The sequence below is a fragment of the Lampetra planeri genome, chromosome 17 (assembly GCF_965212315.1).
Source record: "Lampetra planeri chromosome 17, kcLamPlan1.2.h2, whole genome shotgun sequence".
In the NCBI taxonomy this organism is placed as follows: Eukaryota; Metazoa; Chordata; class Hyperoartia; order Petromyzontiformes; family Petromyzontidae; genus Lampetra; species Lampetra planeri.
The window spans coordinates 11,243,697-11,262,674 of record NC_136123.1 but is presented as its reverse complement, the minus strand read 5'-3'; the positions used below and the strand labels follow the sequence as shown (position 1 = coordinate 11,262,674).

The 18,978-nt window shown below is 43.5% G+C and overlaps 1 protein-coding gene across 1 annotated transcript in view; it reads right to left on the bottom strand.

Moving 5' to 3' along the window:
- Positions 1–12,889: 12,889 nt before the first annotated feature.
- Positions 12,890–18,978, bottom strand: part of LOC144723369 (rhophilin-2-like) — a 57,216-nt gene continuing 51,127 nt past the window's right edge. The window contains exon 15 of the mRNA XM_078602113.1: positions 12,890–17,301. Coding sequence (XP_078458239.1) covers positions 17,086–17,301 — 216 coding nt within the window. The 3' untranslated portion in view covers positions 12,890–17,085. The remainder of the gene's footprint in view (positions 17,302–18,978) is intronic.

The following is an 18,978-nucleotide window of genomic DNA, read 5'->3' as shown; positions in this document are numbered from 1 at the left end:
GATGACTGTGCTCTGGCTGCTGACTCAAATACAGATCTACAGGACAGTATGGACCACTTCTCCTCAGCTTGTAACAATTTCGGCCTAACAATCAGCACAAAAAAGACTGAAGTCCTATACCAACCTGCTCCTGGGAAACCCTCCACTGAGCCCACCATCTTTGTGAATGGGCAAAAGCTTTCAGCCCTTGACAAGTTTACTTACCTTGGTAGTACTCTATCTCGCGCTGTGCACATAGATGATGAAGTTAACATGTGGATTGTCAAGGCCAGTGCAGCCTTTGGACATCTACGTGACTCGGTATGGGAAAGGACTGGCATTAAGCAGGAGACAAAACTGAAGGTCTACCAGGCTGTTGTCTTACCAACTCTTTTGTATGAGTGCGAAGCCTGGACATTCTACCAGCGCCATGTGAAGAAATTGAACCATCTCCACTTGAGCTGTCTAAGGAAACTGCTGAGGATCAAGTGGCAAGACAGAATCCCTGACACGAAAGTCCTCAGCAAGGCCAATATCCCCAGCATCCACACCTTGCTTGCGAAGGAACAGCTTAGATGGACTGGCCACGTGACCAGAATGCCCTACGCGAGACTGCCAAAACAAGTCTTCTTTGGCGAGCTGAAGAATGGCAAGCGAGTGCAAGGTGGCCCCAAAAAGCGCTACAAGGACACTCTTAAAGGCTCCTTGAAAAACTTTGGATTCGACCTGAAAAGCTGGGAACCCCTAGCTCAGGACCGATCTGCCTGGAGAAGAAAAGTACAGGATGGTGCAGTCCTCAGTGAGAGCAGGAGAAGCTCCTGTGCTATCTTGAAGAGGCAGCAGCGCAACTCTACCAAGGAAGGACTTGTAGCTGTACCTCAGAGCTCTACATCCTCCCTGACCTGTCCAGTGTGCCATAGAGAATTTCGCAAACCTGCACGCAGGTGGCTCAGGATATTTGTCGTTCCCTCACTGGACCAAAGCAGCAGTGAAATCCGGCAACACCCTGAGTGACTGAGCAGCCATATTCAGGATCACACTGCTCACCTCCATAGTGAGGAAAGGGTTAGAAAAGGTACCCTAAACATTGCCTGCTTCAAAACATCCTGGCCTGCCTACCGCAGCTGGCAGGATCCCATACTTGCGGTCGAAAATAAAATGAAAAAGACCAAAGTGATACCACTCACTGTTGGCGCCTAGAATGTGCGCACTTTGATGGACACATCTGGATAAAAAAGACCTGAGAGACGCACCGCCCTCGTGGGCAGAGAGCTAGCCAGATATAATACGGAGGTTGCTGCCCTTAATGAGACCCGACTTGCCAGGTGACTGAAGTGGGTGCAGGTTACACATTATTCTGGAGCGGATGGGGCCAGGAGGAGAGACGTGATGCTGGTGTTGGTTTTGCAGTAAAAAAACAACTGGTCAACCAACTGGCAATTCAACCCATGGGTATTAACGACCGTTTAATGACCGTAAAGCTCCACCTATTGGGTAAAAAGAAGGCCACCATCATCAGTGCCTATGCTCCTACCATGGCCAACTCTGACAAGATCAAAATCAAGTTTTATAATGCTGCCACAGCCAGCTCTGACAAATTCCTGATACTTGGTAACTTCAATGCCAGTTGGAAGTGACCATCAATCATGGAACGGAGTCATAGGTGCACATGGCATTGGAAAATGTAACAGCTACGGCCTTCTGCTGATAAAAAATATGCTCTGAATTTGACCTGCTCATCACCAACACGATATTCTAACTACCAAAGTGCAAGAAAACTTCATGGATGCATCCTCGTTCACACCACTGGCACTTGATTGACTACTTCATCATGAGGAGGAGTGACCGGCATGATGTCAGGGTGACCAAGGCAATGTGTGGTGCTGAATGTTGGACTGACCATCGTCTCATCAGCTCCAAACTTAACATCCGGATTAAGCCTCCCAGACGCCCACAAGGAAAAAGACGTGTCAAGTGTCTTAACATCACTCGCCTACAACAGGAACACACCAGACTGGCCTTTGTTGATGCTCTAGAGTCTAGACCATCACTTGGAGTCTCTAAGCTTCGAGCATACAGACGCTGAGGCAGACTGGACTGCTCTCAAGACCGTGTTGCATTATACAGCCCTTGAATCACTTGGTGTTCCCATACGTACACATCAAGATTGGTTTGATGAGAACGATGCAGAAATCCAAGCACTCCTTGACGAAAAACATTGCCTGCATGAAGCATATCTGAATGACAGCAGCTCAAGCTTAAAGAAAACTGCCTTCAACATTCGCAGGATTGTCCAGCGGAGACTCAGGGTCATGCAAGACACCTGGCTGTGCACACAAGTTGAGGAGATTCAGTCCTACGCTGACAGTAACAACACCAAGTGCCTCTATGATGTACTCAAGCAGGTCTATGGTCTGCAACACTCAGGAACTTCAACTCTCCTGAATGCAGATGGAACAAAACTCCTCACAGAGAAGGACAAAATACTTGCAAGGTGGGCTGAACACTTCAGCGCAGTCCTCAACCAGTCATCATGCATAAATGAGGAGGCAATTGCGAGACTGCCTCGAGTTTAAATAAGCCTTGCTGTTCTACCATCCATTGAGGAAACCAGCAAAGCCATAAGCCTCCTCTCATCAGGCAAAGCTCCATGGTCCGATGCCATTCCAGCGGAAATCTACAAGGCTGGGCGGCCTTGCTTTGTCGAGAAACTGACCGACCTCTTTCAGTCTCTGTGGAAATTAGAAGCCGTTCCCCAGGAGTTCAAGGATGCCTATATAATCCATCTCTATAAGAGGAAAGGCAATCGGCAGGCCTGCGACAACCATAGAGGCATCTCCATACCATCAATCGCTGGCAAATTATTGGCAATAATCCTTCTGAACCGCCTAATTGTCCACCTAGACCAGGGTCTGCTACCTGAGAGTCAGTGTGGTTTCAGAAAAGACCGCGGATCCACTGACATGGTATTTACTGCCTGGCAGTTACAGGAGAAATGCCAAGAACAAAATTCTGATCTATATATGGCTTTCGTTGATCTAACAAAAGCATTTGACACAGTCAGCCGGGAGGGTCTATGGAAGATCATGGCCAAGTATGGGTGTCCAGACAAGTTCATTGGCATCGTGTGCAAACTCCATGATGGCATGATGGCCAGTGTCAGAGACCAGCAAGAATGCTCTGATCCGTTCCCAATCACAAACGGGGTGAAGCAAAGCTGTGTTTTAGCGCCAACACTCTTCAGCATGGTGTTTTCTGCCATGCTGCAAGACTAATTCCAGAGCCAAAATACTGGGATTAGCTTCATCTACCGTTTTGATGGTGGGCTATTCAATCTGCGGAGGATGCAAGCCAAATCTAGAGTGGAGGAAGTCACTGTTCGAGAACTTTTGTTTGCTGATGACTGTGCTCTGGCTGCTGACTCAAATACAGATCTACAGGACAGTATGGACCACTTCTCCTCAACTTGTAACAATTTTGGCCTAACAATCAGCACAAAAAAGACTGAAGTCCTATACCAACCTGCTCCTGGGAAACCCTCCACTGAGCCCACCATCTTTGTGAATGGGCAAAAACTTTCAGCCCTTGACAAGTTTACTTACCTTGGTAGTACTCTATCTCGCGCTGTGCACATAGATGATGAAGTTAACATGTGGATTGTCAAGGCCAGTGCAGCCTTTGGACATCTACGTGACTCGGTATGGGAAAGGACTGGCATTAAGCAGGAGACAAAACTGAAGGTCTACCAGGCTGTTGTCTTACCAACTCTTTTGTATGAGTGCGAAGCCTGGACATTCTACCAGCGCCATGTGAAGAAATTGAACCATCTCCACTTGAGCTGTCTAAGGAAACTGCTGAGGATCAAGTGGCAAGACAGAATCCCTGACACGGAAGTCCTCAGCAAGGCCAATATCCTCAGCATCCACACCTTGCTTGCGAAGGAACAGCTTAGATGGACTGGCCACGTGACCAGAATGCCCTACGCGAGACTGCCAAAACAAGTCTTCTTTGGCGAGCTGAAGAATGGCAAGCGAGTGCAAGGTGGCCCCAAAAAGCGCTACAAGGACACCCTTAAAGGCTCCTTGAAAAACTTTGGATTCGACCTGAAAAGCTGGGAACCCCTCGCTCAGGACCGATCTGCCTGGAGAAGAAAAGTACAGGACGGTGCAGTCCTCAGTGAGAGCAGGAGAAGCTCCTGTGCTATCTTGAAGAGGCAGCAGCGCAACTCTACCAAGGAAGGACTTGTAGCTGTACCTCAGAGCTCTACATCCTCCCTGACCTGTCCAGTGTGCCAGAGAGAATTTCGGGCTCGGATTGGCATGTTCAGCCATCTGCGCGCTCATCAAAACCCAACAAAATGACAAACGTGCCATGGTTATCATCAACTTGATGGACGAACAAGAGAGAAATACTGCCTTCAACGTTTATGAACTGGGTTTTTAAGGTTAGCGATTTGTCGTATTATCTGGCTGTATAGAAAATGAAAAAATTATAGGTTTTCCCCTTTTTCTGGCAACAAAACAGGTGTTAACATGTTAAAACACCAAACTGAAACCTTTTACAAGGAATCATGTCTGCATTAACCACAAAACTTGTGGTCAGAATGCAAACATAAAACAAAAAGGCGTCCTCTGGTCTAACACCGTTTGAGACAGGGCTCAAAAGAAAGCTGTCTCTGGTGTGGACCAATCAGTTTCAAGGACAATGCATATATTATCAGAGTATATTTTTTATTTGCATTCTGACCACAAGCATTGTGGTTAATGCAGACATAATTCCTTGTAAAAGGTTTCAGTTTTGTGATTTAACATCTTAACACCTGTTTTATTGCCAGAAAAAAGTGGCAAAAACCTATTATCATATTTTGGTACTGGCAAAGGTCCCATGAAGTAAAACATATTTTGTTTATGTTTTTTAGGGCCCCTTTATAACATATGCTACATGCCCCGCACTAGCTTAATCCGGCACTGCGTCTGTCGTAAGCCGCACGTTCTGTGGGAAGCGTTCAAGACTGGCGGGCGGGGGAACCGATTGGGTGGGTGCCAACGAGCGGTCGCCACTCTCGCTGAACGAGCGTGCGGCTCGGGGAAATGACGGAGCGTCACACGCAGGAAATTTTTAACCAACGACGAAGGTGGTGAGCTCTTAGATTTTCGATTGTAATCCATCGCCAGGTCATTTAATTCTCACATGTGCGTGTAAGTGTGCGAACCCGGTAACCCGAAACTGATTACCGCTCACGGCCAACATCGGTGAGGATACCTGTACCAGTCCTGGACCACCGCTGAGGTGACTCAGCCGCACATGATTACTAACCCTCTTGCAGTGTATAAAGATCACCGCTGGGGAGACGAAGGTGGCTGTGCGTGGGACTACCCATGCTTACCCGCCTTGTATTCCACGTCGGCTTTGAAAGGTGCTATACGGGGTGGACGGGAGTATTTTCCTCCAGGACAAAGAGCGTTATTTAAGCGCTGTATTCACATTGCAGGATGCATATGCCATAGAATAATTTTTATTTACTGTATAATGAAACACTTTATATATCACTCCAATTATACGCTGCCAGAATATATCAGTGAAAACTCCTATTGCCTGTGTCAATGTCACAGATACGAGTCCCAGTGGCAAAATCATTTGTTTTGACAGAGGAATGGTTGTCTTCACAAGATGAACTTTCTCCAGGTATAGCGTCCAATATTTTCACATGTACATTTCTGAAACGGATGTTATGTAACTACTACAGACTGACATCAGTAAAATGTCTGGCCACATTGATTCGGATGTTTTATTTTTATTTATGCAATGCGGGGTGCATGTAATTGTATGGCAATGAACTCATAAATTGGAAAGGTGTGCCTTACCTGAAGGTTCATATCAAGCAGATTATGCTGAATACATATTTCAAATTAATTATGATTATGATAAAATCATACTTTGATAGATTCACCCAACGTCTAAATATATTTGAGGCGAATCGAATCCAATAGGAATTTCAGGTCGGTATCTGCAGTCGAAACTAAATGACCAAAATGACAACTATTTCTTGAATTGAAAAAGGATATAAACAAATGACAATATGCAATAATGTAAATGCTGAGAAAAAGGGCTAACCTCTAAATAAACTATAATTTGAAATTATATAGTATGTAAATCTATATAAAAATTTGAAGCTTTGTGCGTGTGTCACACGGTCCTCACCTCCAAAATGTAACGCGGTTTCTTTCCGGCCTGTTGGTTGACCAAAACAACATTTACAATCAGGGATTGGCAGAAAGTGCCTGTTTTATACACCGTGCTTTTATGGAATCCAGTGATTGGTCAAATGTAAGATTTGATTTAACGTCTCCATTTTATCATGTACTGCATCTGTACCGTGTCGTAGGAAGGGGCATGAAATGTTGATACATCTGTAATGAGAGAGCATCACCTAAGGAACGACGAAGGGCTGCATAGTCACTGATGGGTTACTCATATCCAATCAGAGGGAAGGGTTCCATCTGGGCCAAAGGTAACGGGCAGAGCTCGTGGGTACGTACGGGAAACAGCAAGAAGGTTCCGCGAGGGGCGTGGCTAGAGGCGGAGCCTAGCTCCGCTGAGAGCAATAACAGGACCCTGCGGGGTGGGCTGGTAGGAACGAATAACCAAAGAATATAAACATAATGTATTATTACACTTGTTTAGCCAGGAAAGCCCCACTGAGTCTAAAGGTTTTTGTAGGGTCCTGCCAAGTGTTTGCAGTAGGGGGCGATGTTGCTACACCAAATCGGACGATACGAAGGGAGAGTGAGGCCTACTTCTAGGCTTTAGGCCTAGCTGTAGGCGTTAGGCCGCTGTGAGTTAATTTGTAATTTAAATGTTTTAATTATTTATGTAAAAGCTTTAAATGTAAATGTTTCTATTTAAAAACATCAGGGAATGTAACATTGTAAAACATTAACTCCCTTTCACACATGCGGGGGTATGATACGAAGGGAGAGGTTGAGGCCTAGTTCTAGGCTGTAGGCCTAGCTGTAGGCTTTAGGCCGCCGTGAGTTAATTTAAAAATTAAATGTTTTTATTATTTAAGTAAAAGCTTTAAATTTAAATGTTTATATTTAAAAGCATCAGGGAATGTAACATTGTTAAACATTAACTCATTTGCACACACGCGGGGCTACGATACGAAGGGAGAGTGATAGGCGTAGTTCGAGGCTTTAGGCCTAGCTGTAGGCTTTAGGGTGCTGTGAGTTATTTTTTAATTTCAAAGTTTAAATTAAAAGCTATCTCAGGAAATTATAAGGGAATGTTACACTTGTTTAGCCAGGAAAGCCTCACTGAGTCTAAAGGTTTTTGTAGGGTCATGGCAAGTGTTTTCAGTAGGGAGCGATGTTGCTACACGTAATCGGACATCGGACGGACGATATTATTTTTTAATTTCAAAGTTTTCATTAAAAGCTATCTCAGGGAATTATAAGGGAATGTTACACGTGTTTAGCCAGGAAAGCCTCATTAATTTAAATGTTTTAATTAAAAGCTATCTGAGGGAATTATAAGGGAATGTTACACTTGTTTAGCCAGGAAAGCGTCACTGAGTCTAAAAGTTTTTGTAGGGTCATGCCAAGTGTTTGCAGTAGGGGGCGATGTTGCTACACGGACGGACGGACGGTCGGACGGACGGACGAAATAATCTATTGGTGGCTGGTCCACTTCATTCCTACCAGTATAAGGAGAGACAGTGAGAGGACTCGGGGTCGGTGTTGGGAAGTCTGGAGTCCGGACGACATCATCCCCTACCTCGTCTCGCCACCTGCCACGTAGCGACCTCTGCCAGCGAAGCCCTCTCTCCTCCCCGCGCGCCAGCAGCGAGTGCGAGAAGAGAGAGACGCGCCGCAACGGTGGACTAGGGAATGCGCGCGCTACGGCAAGAAGAGAGAGAGCGGAACCATCCGGAAAGAGAGAGAGCGGAGCTGTGTAGTCATTGTTAATAAAAGACAAGTCTACAGTCGTCGTGGTAGTGCTTTAATACACATTGGTGCTTTTGTTGCACAAAATGAATGGTTGACATCTCATCAATGTCTTTTATTTCACCATATACGATTTATCGCCTATGTGACTTTTCTTTGATGACAGACACTTATTATTTTCTCAATACCCTCACCATTTACTCGATACAGCTTAGGGGCCGTCCATAAATGACGTCACGCACCTAGTGGGGGAGGGGGGTCAGACATTTGTGACGATGTGACGAGGGGGGGTTGGAGAAATGTGACGTCACATTAAAATGCGCAACTTTAAATAAATATTAACTAAATGGAATTGTTATAACAACACAAATTTTTATTAATTTTCATTATTAACTATTTGATTCTTTAAATTTACTAAGGTCACCATTTATTTAATCTATGAAGGAGAATTTGCTTCTCCATGGGAGAATGGAGAAGCATCAATTTTGTAAAAAAAAGTAATGATTGTTATTAAACATTTTGATTCTACCAGGGCTTTTCATTCTGTGAAATGAATATATGATTGTTATAATTGTACTCTTCATTTTGCTTCGGTCTAATACAAAGTTTCAAGTATCTTTTTTGGGTTATAATTACTTTCAATATTTGATAATTATAAGAGAATTTCAATATATTCTGAACATCTGCAGTTTTAGTTACACTTTGAATATTTTTAAGTGAATTGTATGCTAAATTTCAGCTTTCCAACGCCTTTTTAATACATGTTTTCTCCTACAACATCAGAGTGCAGCGCCACATTAAATACGCACCACAATGATAATAGTTTAAAGTGATTTGAAGCATGTTTTATTTTCAAAAATGGAAATATGGTTTTGGGGGGGGGGGGGGAGGGGGCAGAGCTTTGTGACGTCATATTTGAGGAGGATCTGACTTTTTGTGACGAGGGGGGGAGGGGGTAAAAAAATCGGCCAAAATCGCATGACGTCATTTATGGACGGCCACTTAGACATTGCACATGGGGAGGGTATGTCACAACATGACGAATCACACTATACAGCACACTATGTACCAAGGCCGTAGCCATGGAGTCAACATTGGGGGGGAACAAATCTTCCAGGGGGTCTAGGGGTATCCCCCCCAGAAAAAAAATGAATCTAAATTTGAAAACTAATTTCCTGGCTAAAATATAAAAAAAATTCACTAACACATGGGTTGGACTTTTTATAATTTTTTTACAATGTCTAAGTGTATTGTATTACATTGCTCTGTTTTTTTTATTACACTCTTTTAATTGTTGTATCCTCAAATCTTCCAACGCAATTTTTACCCTCTTCCCAATGTGGTATCGACTGCGAACTTGGTATACTTATATCAGGGGTCGGCAACCAAAATAACAAGAAGAGCCATTTCTTTCCAATTCGGTACAAAATTCAGTATTTCAAGAGCCGCAATGCATCTATGTACATATACTGTACATACGTACATATCGTCAAGAAGCAGCCCGTAAAAAGCCGCATGCGGCTCCGGAGCCGTAGGTTGCCGACCCCTGACTTATATCATACTGATGACAATACTATATTCTATCGTAAAAAATAAAACATTTTAAAACATTCTTTTTTATATGTTATGTTTTGGCTTACCTCCAATTGTCCACGGTCAACTGACGTTGGCTGTAAATTACCAAGGTCCCTTACGTTATGGCAAGCTTCGGGGCCACTTCCTGAAGTCGTGGAGTTCTTCCATTGCTAGTATGGTACATTTCATTAAAGGGTGTTTAAAAAAAAGGTTTGTTTTAAATATTACTTTTACCTTTTCTTGTTTCATTGTATGTAATGGCAGAGATTACGGATTAACAAAGTACAACCATAACCACAATAAAAAAAAAACAGAAATCTATGCATTGTTATATGAAGACAAGTCCAGATATTGTGGCCAAGGTTTAGCAAATTGTTGTTTTTATTTACATAGCATAGCAATTATTTAAAAAATATATTGTTTATAGCAATACATTGGGGGGTACTTTTTGAGCATATTTGAATATTGGGGAGGGTATGTAACAATTACACACGTGTACTATTTCTGAGCTGTATACTGTAGTGTGATATGTAATGTTATGGGGGGGGGGGGTGCTTTTATAATTCCGGATTTGATCCACTCAACTGCACGTAGTGGCCATTGTCCACGAAGACACCAGCTAAGTATTTAGGACAATAGGGAAACTCAACTTTAAAGTGTAACTGCAGTACATAGTCTGAGGTGTTGTTGACTCAACAAAATCGTTCACAAGGAGTAGAGGGGTAACATGTTTATATCGCGTGTGTGATGGGACTGCGATTGTGTACCCATCCGCTTTCTTTTACCGTAGCCACACGGTGCGTGCGTGCAATAGAGCGGTGCTTACCGCATGATACAAACTGAAAATATTAGACACGGCAGATTGGCAGAAGTTTGACCAAATCATTTCACTTTCTATTGGGATTGCATGTTTATAAATATAGTATTCAGCCGTCCGTGACGGTTTTTGATGTCTATATGTATATGCATATTACTGGTAGAAACCACCTGGTTCCACCTGCCCACAGGGGATTATTGTGTCCGTCCGTCGTGCATCCAAAAATGGGAGGGGAGGGGCTGGTCACCCCGTGGTGCCCTTATAAAACTCAACGTTTAACCTACTCACGCCGGCTTGTGCCCGCACTCACAGTCGGGCATATTTGCGGAATACACCACGCCGCCGTTGACCCTGGCCATTGACCGAGCGACCCAACGTTCCTACCAGCTCCCTCCGTAGGAATGTGTTCGGTATTGGATCGGGAACAAGGCCTCAAGCTGTGCTCAGTATCCCCTGGAGTATTTCACCTTTCGAAGGCCTCCATCAAGTTTGCTATGTGCTGCATATGCTTGTTAATTTGGGTTTATGCATAAAAACATTTTATTGGTTCGCTTTATTGTGGGCTTGGCAGTGTGTTGATTTTCTTTGGGTCTTTTGGTAAAGTCACATCGATCGGTTCAAAGAAAATAACAAAAAACTACGTTTCGATCGCAACACAAGCGTTCGTCATCAGGAATAAAAGTTAGCTTCTAAAGGTAAATTGTTTATAAAGGGTTGAAATGAGCGTAGCCCAAATGTCAGCAGCCAATGTTAATGTGAGTGGTGGGCAGCAACCACGACGGTGGTGGGTTTTCCCACCAATCAAAGGGCTGCCCGGTAAAAATTAACATGATAATCTAAGATCGTTCAGCAGCTTCGATCGAAACGTCGTAGATTTTTTGTTAATTTATTTGAACCTATCTACGTGACTTTACCGAAAGACCCAAAGAATATGGATTCCTGCAGTCACGAAAGCTTTAAGTCAAGATTTAACGTGTTGATTGTTGTGTGCTGACCCGGGATGCGTGCGAGCTTGCGTGGCAGACCACAAACTCCGGGTCGGGCATTGGGGAAACCCCATTCAGGAAATGTGGAGAGTGGGGGAGTTGCAGACTCCTGCCTCAATAAACCTGTCACCTCCTCTATGAACCGGTCCTAGAGGACAAGACTGCGACATATCGGGCCTGGAGGAAGGATATACTCGCCCGCGGTCTCTGTCATATAACAGTTTGACCGCGGAGAAACATGTATTAGGAATCCGGGATATCTGATATGGCGTGGTAATACCAAGAGCCATCTCCTTTGTCTGGGACCGCGTGCAGACACGGTTGTCATTCAAATGGAGATGGCAGTCGACTTATCCAGCTCACGTCCAGCTCGTATCAATTAGCTGTTTTTTATGTTATAAGTGGTTTACTCTTTTATAGTGCGATGTGACTGCGTACTTATATATTGTCTAACGTTTTGTTTATATATTTGAATATGTGTCCAGGTAACGGGCCCCCCTCAGCTAGTCTAACTGTATTGTGATAGTTTGCAGTAAATGTATGGTAGTTTTCGGTACTTTGCTGCAATTAGGACCATAATTTATTACTTGTCAATTTTAAACCTGGAGTCAAAAGTGCTTGTTTTTAACACGTACATTTTCGCAGCCAACATGATACTTGATTTTGGCTTAAGTCAATGATTTAGCCAAATTTGTTCAACGTGCCAGTGAGCTGAAATAAGAATTGGCGTTACTAGACCTCCTTTGTCAGTACCAAAAATATAATAGGGCTTTCCCCTTTTTTCTGGCAACAAAACTGAAACCTTTTTACGAGGATTCATGTCTGCATTAACCACAATACTTGCAGTCAAAATCCAAACAAAAAACACACTGATAATATATGCATTGTCCTTGAAACTGATTGGTCCACACCAAGGGACGGCTTTCTTTTGATCCTCGACCCAATTGGTGCTCGACCAGAGGACGCCAAAAGGCATACAGCTCAGACAATGCACTATCAAAGTAATGAGGAACTCCTTTGCCAGTACCAAAATATAATAATAGGGTGTGGTACTGGCAAAGGAGGTCTAATGATGTAGATGCTCACCCCGAGCCCTCATTACTTTGATAGTGCATTGTCTTTGAGCTGTACGCCTTTTGGCTCCCTCTGGTCGAGCACCAATTTGGGTCGAGGATCAAAAGAAAGCTGTCCCTTGGTGTGGACCAATCAGTTTCAAGGACAATGCATATATTATCAGTGTTTTTTTTTGCATTTTGACTGCAAGCATTGTGGTTAATGCAGACATGAATCCTCGCAAAAAGGTTTCAGTTTTGTTGCCAGAAAAAGGGGAAAACCCCTATTATAATAATGGGCATGTTAATCTCTCATGCATGTCACAATTTAATTTGTTTTCCCGTAAGGTGGTGGAGGGTCTTACTGCTGAAATTGTACCAGATCCTTGTGGCCTAACCGCAACAATAATTATGAAGCACTGTAACTAGTAGTTACTCGAGGTCAGTATTGTGGTGAAATAAACTCCTGGCACACATATCCCAGCTCCTGCTACAGTCAATGGGCATTTCTATGCACAAAACACACCGAAAAGATTGAGTGTGGACTTGCCGTAAGTTTATTGTGCAGTTGTTTTGGATGTAAAGAAAAATAAGAGTTTTGGCGTGAGATTTCAATAAGATGTATTGTGGCTGACAGGGTGTGCAGGACTACAATGAGTTGTTTTCAACTGCAACATTGAAAGAGGCGACAACTATCTTGGCATTTCTGGACATAGGAGTCAATATTTTCTCTCCAAAAGTAAATGGGCAAGTGGCGTGATTAAAAATGCTAGATTCATACACTTAATTATATTGGTCTTGAGATTTGCTTACATGCAACGTACTATTGAACTTATGAAGTATCAAAAGACAACAAACAAGTCAAACTACAGTTAATGGCAGTGGAGTTAATGAAATGCGATGCTATGGCTAATTGGCTGGTTATGGTACAGTACTGAGACAAATTATGTTAGCAGTAGTATTAATACCAGAAATGCCAGGGTTGATAAATATTAACAATACATTTTACATTCGAACAAACCATACTCCATAAGTGTCACTGTGAATATTAATAGTTAAATAAACACACAGGCAAGGGAAAGCCATTCACTCTGGCTTTGATGATGCCTAAAATATATGTAATCAAAGAGGGTGTGTTTGTGTAGCAGCAATATACATTTACTTATAGCAGAAATATAAACTATATAACATAATTAACCTATATGCCAGCCGTTCACTTTCTGGATACACGACATCAGAACTGGCAAAGATTAAGTATCCTGGACATTTTCATTCTCAAAATATTTCCCAATCACAAGATTTTCTATTTTACCTCACACTAAATTCATTAAACTTCTTTGACTGGACCCAAACAAATCAATCAGAAAATGGTAGGACATGTTTAAAATGTACGTATTGTTTTTGAATGCCTGGCAGCACTCTCTGCATTAATAACTACGGTAGAGCTCTCCAAACGGGTTTGGCGTCCAGAGAACTGGTTTTCTGGAAGGCCAACCCAACCCCCAGGTGTACTTATAAAAGAAGGTGGGGTTTGACCTTCTGTATTTTTTCCTGCACTCCCATCCATAATTATTAATTATTTGGGTTAGATAATGTCAATTTTCCAGAGCTGAGCTGTTAAAAGCTGATGATGTTGGATGTAATCTCCCGCAAAAACGTACACAGTTGTCAACATTTGGATTGCTTTTCAACATTCCGGTTTGCTGAAAAAACAAATCAATTGGAAATATTTGCCCACGTGACAACTTGATTTGATTGGCTCTGTCACGTGGGAAAAGATCTCCTACTTCCTAAGCTAGAGGCACCTAACCTGGTGATGTTCTCAAGAGTGAGCGCATAATAGTTCCAGGGCTTTCCCCTTTTGTCCCTGCCCTCCATCAGCATTTGCAGCAGGCGTGGGACACTCTGCATAAAAAAAATATAATTTCACTCTCTGATACGGCCAAGTTCTGTCCAGGATCGTACTGATCGACTGTCTTGGGAGGACCTCGAGCATTTTTACATCATGCTCTTTGCCACCTCGCAGAGCAGGATCTTTCTGTGCATCGCGAAACCCGGCACCATCCAACTCCAGGCTCGGCAGTTGAGGTTGTTGGGTTAGCCCCGCCTACAAACTATAGCCCATTAAGCAATATAGCTCTTTTATATAGCTCTTTTTCAGAAGCGACCTGGCTAACACAAATTATAGCTCAACGAAGTGGCTTATGTGGAAATTTATAGCAGCCAAATACTCTTAAGGGAATGTTTCTAAATGGAGGGTTAACCGGAGGATCCGGAGAAAAATCCACACGACCACAGGGAGAACATCCAAACTCCAAATATACAGGAGTCAGGGTCGGGATCGAACACACGACCTCCTGCATACCAAGCGAGGTAGTTAACATCTCGCCACCATAACCTTAGAAATGCCGCCCCTGCAGTGGTACCTGTTAGCACAGTGGTGACTCGACATCTCTTGCCACTCACAACCGAACCGGAAGTCAGAGTTTGTAAAGGGACAGACGACCTTCTATGGTGGTGAGACGACTTTGGACGATCTGTATCCAGAACTGGCCTTGGAGACTAATGTTAGTTGCTGGGGTTGGAGAGCACACCTGGGAGGCTTGACAGCCCAGCGGCAATGGATATATACTCAACAGTTTAAACACGCTGGAGCTAAGAGCAGTCCAGAATTCCCTGAGAGCATTTAGCTATGTAGTCAGAAGGAAGAAGGTGCTGGTCCGTTTGAACAATGTAATGTCGGTAGTCATGCGGAACCAAAGATAGGCCTCTGTTCACTTCAGCAGGTTGATACAGGTCACTGGGAGATATTCTCCTGGTCCCTGTTACCAGCAGCACCGCATAACCCTGTCCATTGTACACCTCTGTGGTGTCCTGAACCGTGTGAAGGACCGACTCAGCAAAGGCTAGTTGGATCTGGGCGAGTGGAGTCTGCATCCCGAGGCATTCAAACCACCAGCGGACTCGTCTGCCTCGGCAGAGAACCATCTCCTCCCATCCATCCTACTGCACCCATTTCTGAGACGTGCAAGCTCTTGGTGGCAGATGCGGTCAGTATCTCCTGGAGCAAGGGGCTTGCCATTTGCTTTTGCTCTGCTGCCGTTAATTCCAAGGGTTTTGGCCAAGGTCAGGAGGGCCACGCCTCCCCGGTGCTAGTCACCCCCAAATGGGACAGGCACGTCGTGATTCTCCGACCTGCAGGCACTCAGATGGGTCCCCCCCCCCCTCTCAGGTTCCCCAGATGGAGAAATCTGTCACAGTATGGGGGAATCTCTTCAGGAATCAACTATTTTTCTCTGACTGCCAGAGACGGACGGTAGGATTCAGGAGACACGGGCCATCTACCGCAGTGCAAGAGTTGTTGCTCCAATTCAGTAGGTCATTATACCGAGGGGTTTCTGCATTTTCTGGTTGGTGCACACACAACCTCTAAGACCCGGTAGTGTGCTTCATTCCGATCATAGATTAATATCTCTTCAATGAGTTTCAATTTGGAGAATTATTAATGTTGCGTGTGCTGCCAAGGCCTTCAAAAAAAGTATTTATGAAGGCCTAACTCCAACATGTTCATAGTACAGTATTTTAGGATGTTTTAAAATTTAAAACACAATGTCGACTTGGGATAGCCTTCATCAAGCTGTAGACTGTTCATGGATGATAATGGTCATATCAAATTGTTGAGCAAAAATGTTGGCCTGACAGGTTTTGGAGAAGCTGCTTTGTACTTGATATTCAAGTACAGTAACTCCATGTCCTTCAATTGGACAGAAGCCCACAAAGTGGTTTGTGTCACATGGGAGACCTGGGTGGGGAGCTAGTCAAGTAGGGTGCATTTTATATACATTATATTTGATAATAATATACAAGGGGCCTACTTTAGGGAATTATATCACATGGTCTTTAACACATTTGAGTACATCTCAGAGAAATTGTTAGGTGCCAGGGAGATCCAAACTGACAATTACATGCAAACATATCCACACAATGACCAGCAAGCTCTCCAGCCCTCTAAAGGCTGTAGACTAGCAGTGGGAGTGACATTTAGATTCATCATGCACACAATGTGCACACTCGCACACCTTAAGTCTCACCCAAGCACTTGATATACTTCCTTCATACAAAAAAACATAGCATGTGCCAAATACAAATAATGCATGCTTCATTGATGCAATTCTAAAATTCAATTCTAAAAGCACTTGATTGTGCAAATTTGCAGAGTGGGAATTAACATCACAATTTTGTCCTAATTTGAATATAAAAAACATTTCCCAGTTGGTGTGGGCACAACCATGTCCATATGACAACAATTCAAAATAAAAGTGTTGACATTTTATCCAGTATTGCTAAAAAAAGTAAATCAGCTTATAGGCATTTGTACCTCTGATTTGAAATAGTTTTTTACGTTTATAAATGGAGTTGTAGCAATTATCAAAAAATGGTGGGAACATCTACACACAGTGATGCACACAAACAGGACAGGGCAAAGCAACAACCTCCGATTCACACTTTCAAATAATCACCAACCACCACATTAACTCGTGAAAATAATCTACAAATTCCTTGCACAAAAGCTATGGCCTTCACGATTTCTTTAAATGTGATGTCTATGTCATTAGCCACAGACAATGCTGTCATTGTATTCTACCACACACGAACAGAAAATGTGCCGACCCAATTTCTGAACTGGGTGCTCGATAAACGGTACCGTCACGACGCGTTGCGGAGGCAGGCTAATTGCCATTTCCCAAAGAGGTTATACTGAAGCAGACTCCAGGAAGGGTGTTGTGTCCACGGCTCTTCTTCACCCCGCCGAGCCAGCCCAGAGGGAGCAGGCTCCGCGCTCGCCCCACCTGCTCCGCTCGCCCGCTCGTCTTACTCATGCCACTCGCCGCGTGGGACGGAGACGAGGAGGAGAGGGGGAAGGTTGCGTTCGTCCTTCTTTCCAGCTGCGAGCACGACACCACAGCACAAGTGTGTAAACATACAGCTATACGTACAGCTAGATCACGAGTTCAGTTATCATCCCCGAAGGTTGTTATGGAGGCAAGCAGTGGCGTCGTGATTATTCCAACATGTGCTATAACCACAACGAGACCCCAAGTTTGATTCCCGGCCAGGGTGAACATCGGGGTCGTGAGTGATATCTGAACTGATCTTGGGTCCCACTTGACCAACCCACAGTTTCTACCTGGTGAATTATGGTCAAACAGACCCCATCAGAGTTATGTTCTTTTGTTTGTATTATGACTGCAGGTATTGCGGTCTATGCAAACATGACTCCTTGTAAAAAGGTGTCAGTTTTGTTGCCAGATAGAAGGGTAAAAAAACAATTATCATATTTTTACTGGCAAATGAGGTTCCCATAGAATTGTAGGAGGCCTTCAATCAAATGTGATTGACATGGGACTGTAAATGTGTATGTATATATAATGCTTTGTTATGAATATTACCTATCCCAATGGGGCTGACTAAACATTGGTATACTGTAGTACATTGTGCAAGCCAACGTGTATTCCTGTTTAAAAAAGGAATGAGTGATTGGCAGCGAAGCCAGTGGTGGAATTCTATATTATGTTGGCAGAGGCCAATCTTTTCATATAATACGGTCACCACAGTTAACTTACCACAACATAGTTGCATAGCATTATTTTGCCTATATCTAAGCAATGTAATGTTAATAATATAACTTCCAAAATTACTATAACACTATACCACCAAATACTGATGGCGTCCTATCTTATTGGAGGGAATGCCACATTCCATATTTTCCTTGCTTGTTGAAAATTCACATACCTGCTATGATGCACAAATAGTTGTAAACTTAAGTTGAGTGATCGCCCTCGTTCAGATACAGCATATCTAGTCTACACCACTGAATACAAATGCATATTTTACCCGATGATGCTCACAGAGCTCCCGGTTTAAACAAAATTAAATGTTATTTCAAGATAAATCTAACGTTCAGAAAAAAATGCTACCCATTCTCACATGAGCATGAAGCTAATTTGCCTTTTTATCTAACCTCTTTCTTCAAAAGCAAATCTAGCCAATGCAAATTAATTCCACACCGCTGAAACATCAGAGAGCAAAGTAATGCCAGCACTGCCAGCCGTGATGCACAACATCGCACGTGCATGCGATGGGCCACGCGACAATCAGCACCAAATGGGACACACGGAAGTGCCCACCACTTTGCAGTCACGGAAATTGGCGAGTTTAACCCTTTCTCGTTCCAAGATGTCTGCAAGTTCACTAAACAAATGTTTTTTTACCAGGTAAAGCCCACTGAGCTATATAGCTCTTTCTCAGGAGCGACTTAGCCACAAGTGATAGTTTAACGAAGTGGCTTATCTTGTGCAAATTTATAGCAGCCAAATACTCTAAATGCATGTTTCTAAGTGTGTAGGAAAGAACCGGAGGACCCGGAGAAAAATCCACACGATACAAATATATAGGCGTTAGGGTTGGGATCGATCACACGACCTCCTGCATACCAGACGAGAGAGTTAACATCTCTCCACAGTGACGCCAAAGTTGCAGGGTGGGTGTCCTGTTCATGGCTGAATCTCGGAACGTGCAAACGGTTGGCATTAATTTTGTTTAGAGAGGCATAGCGCTGTTGT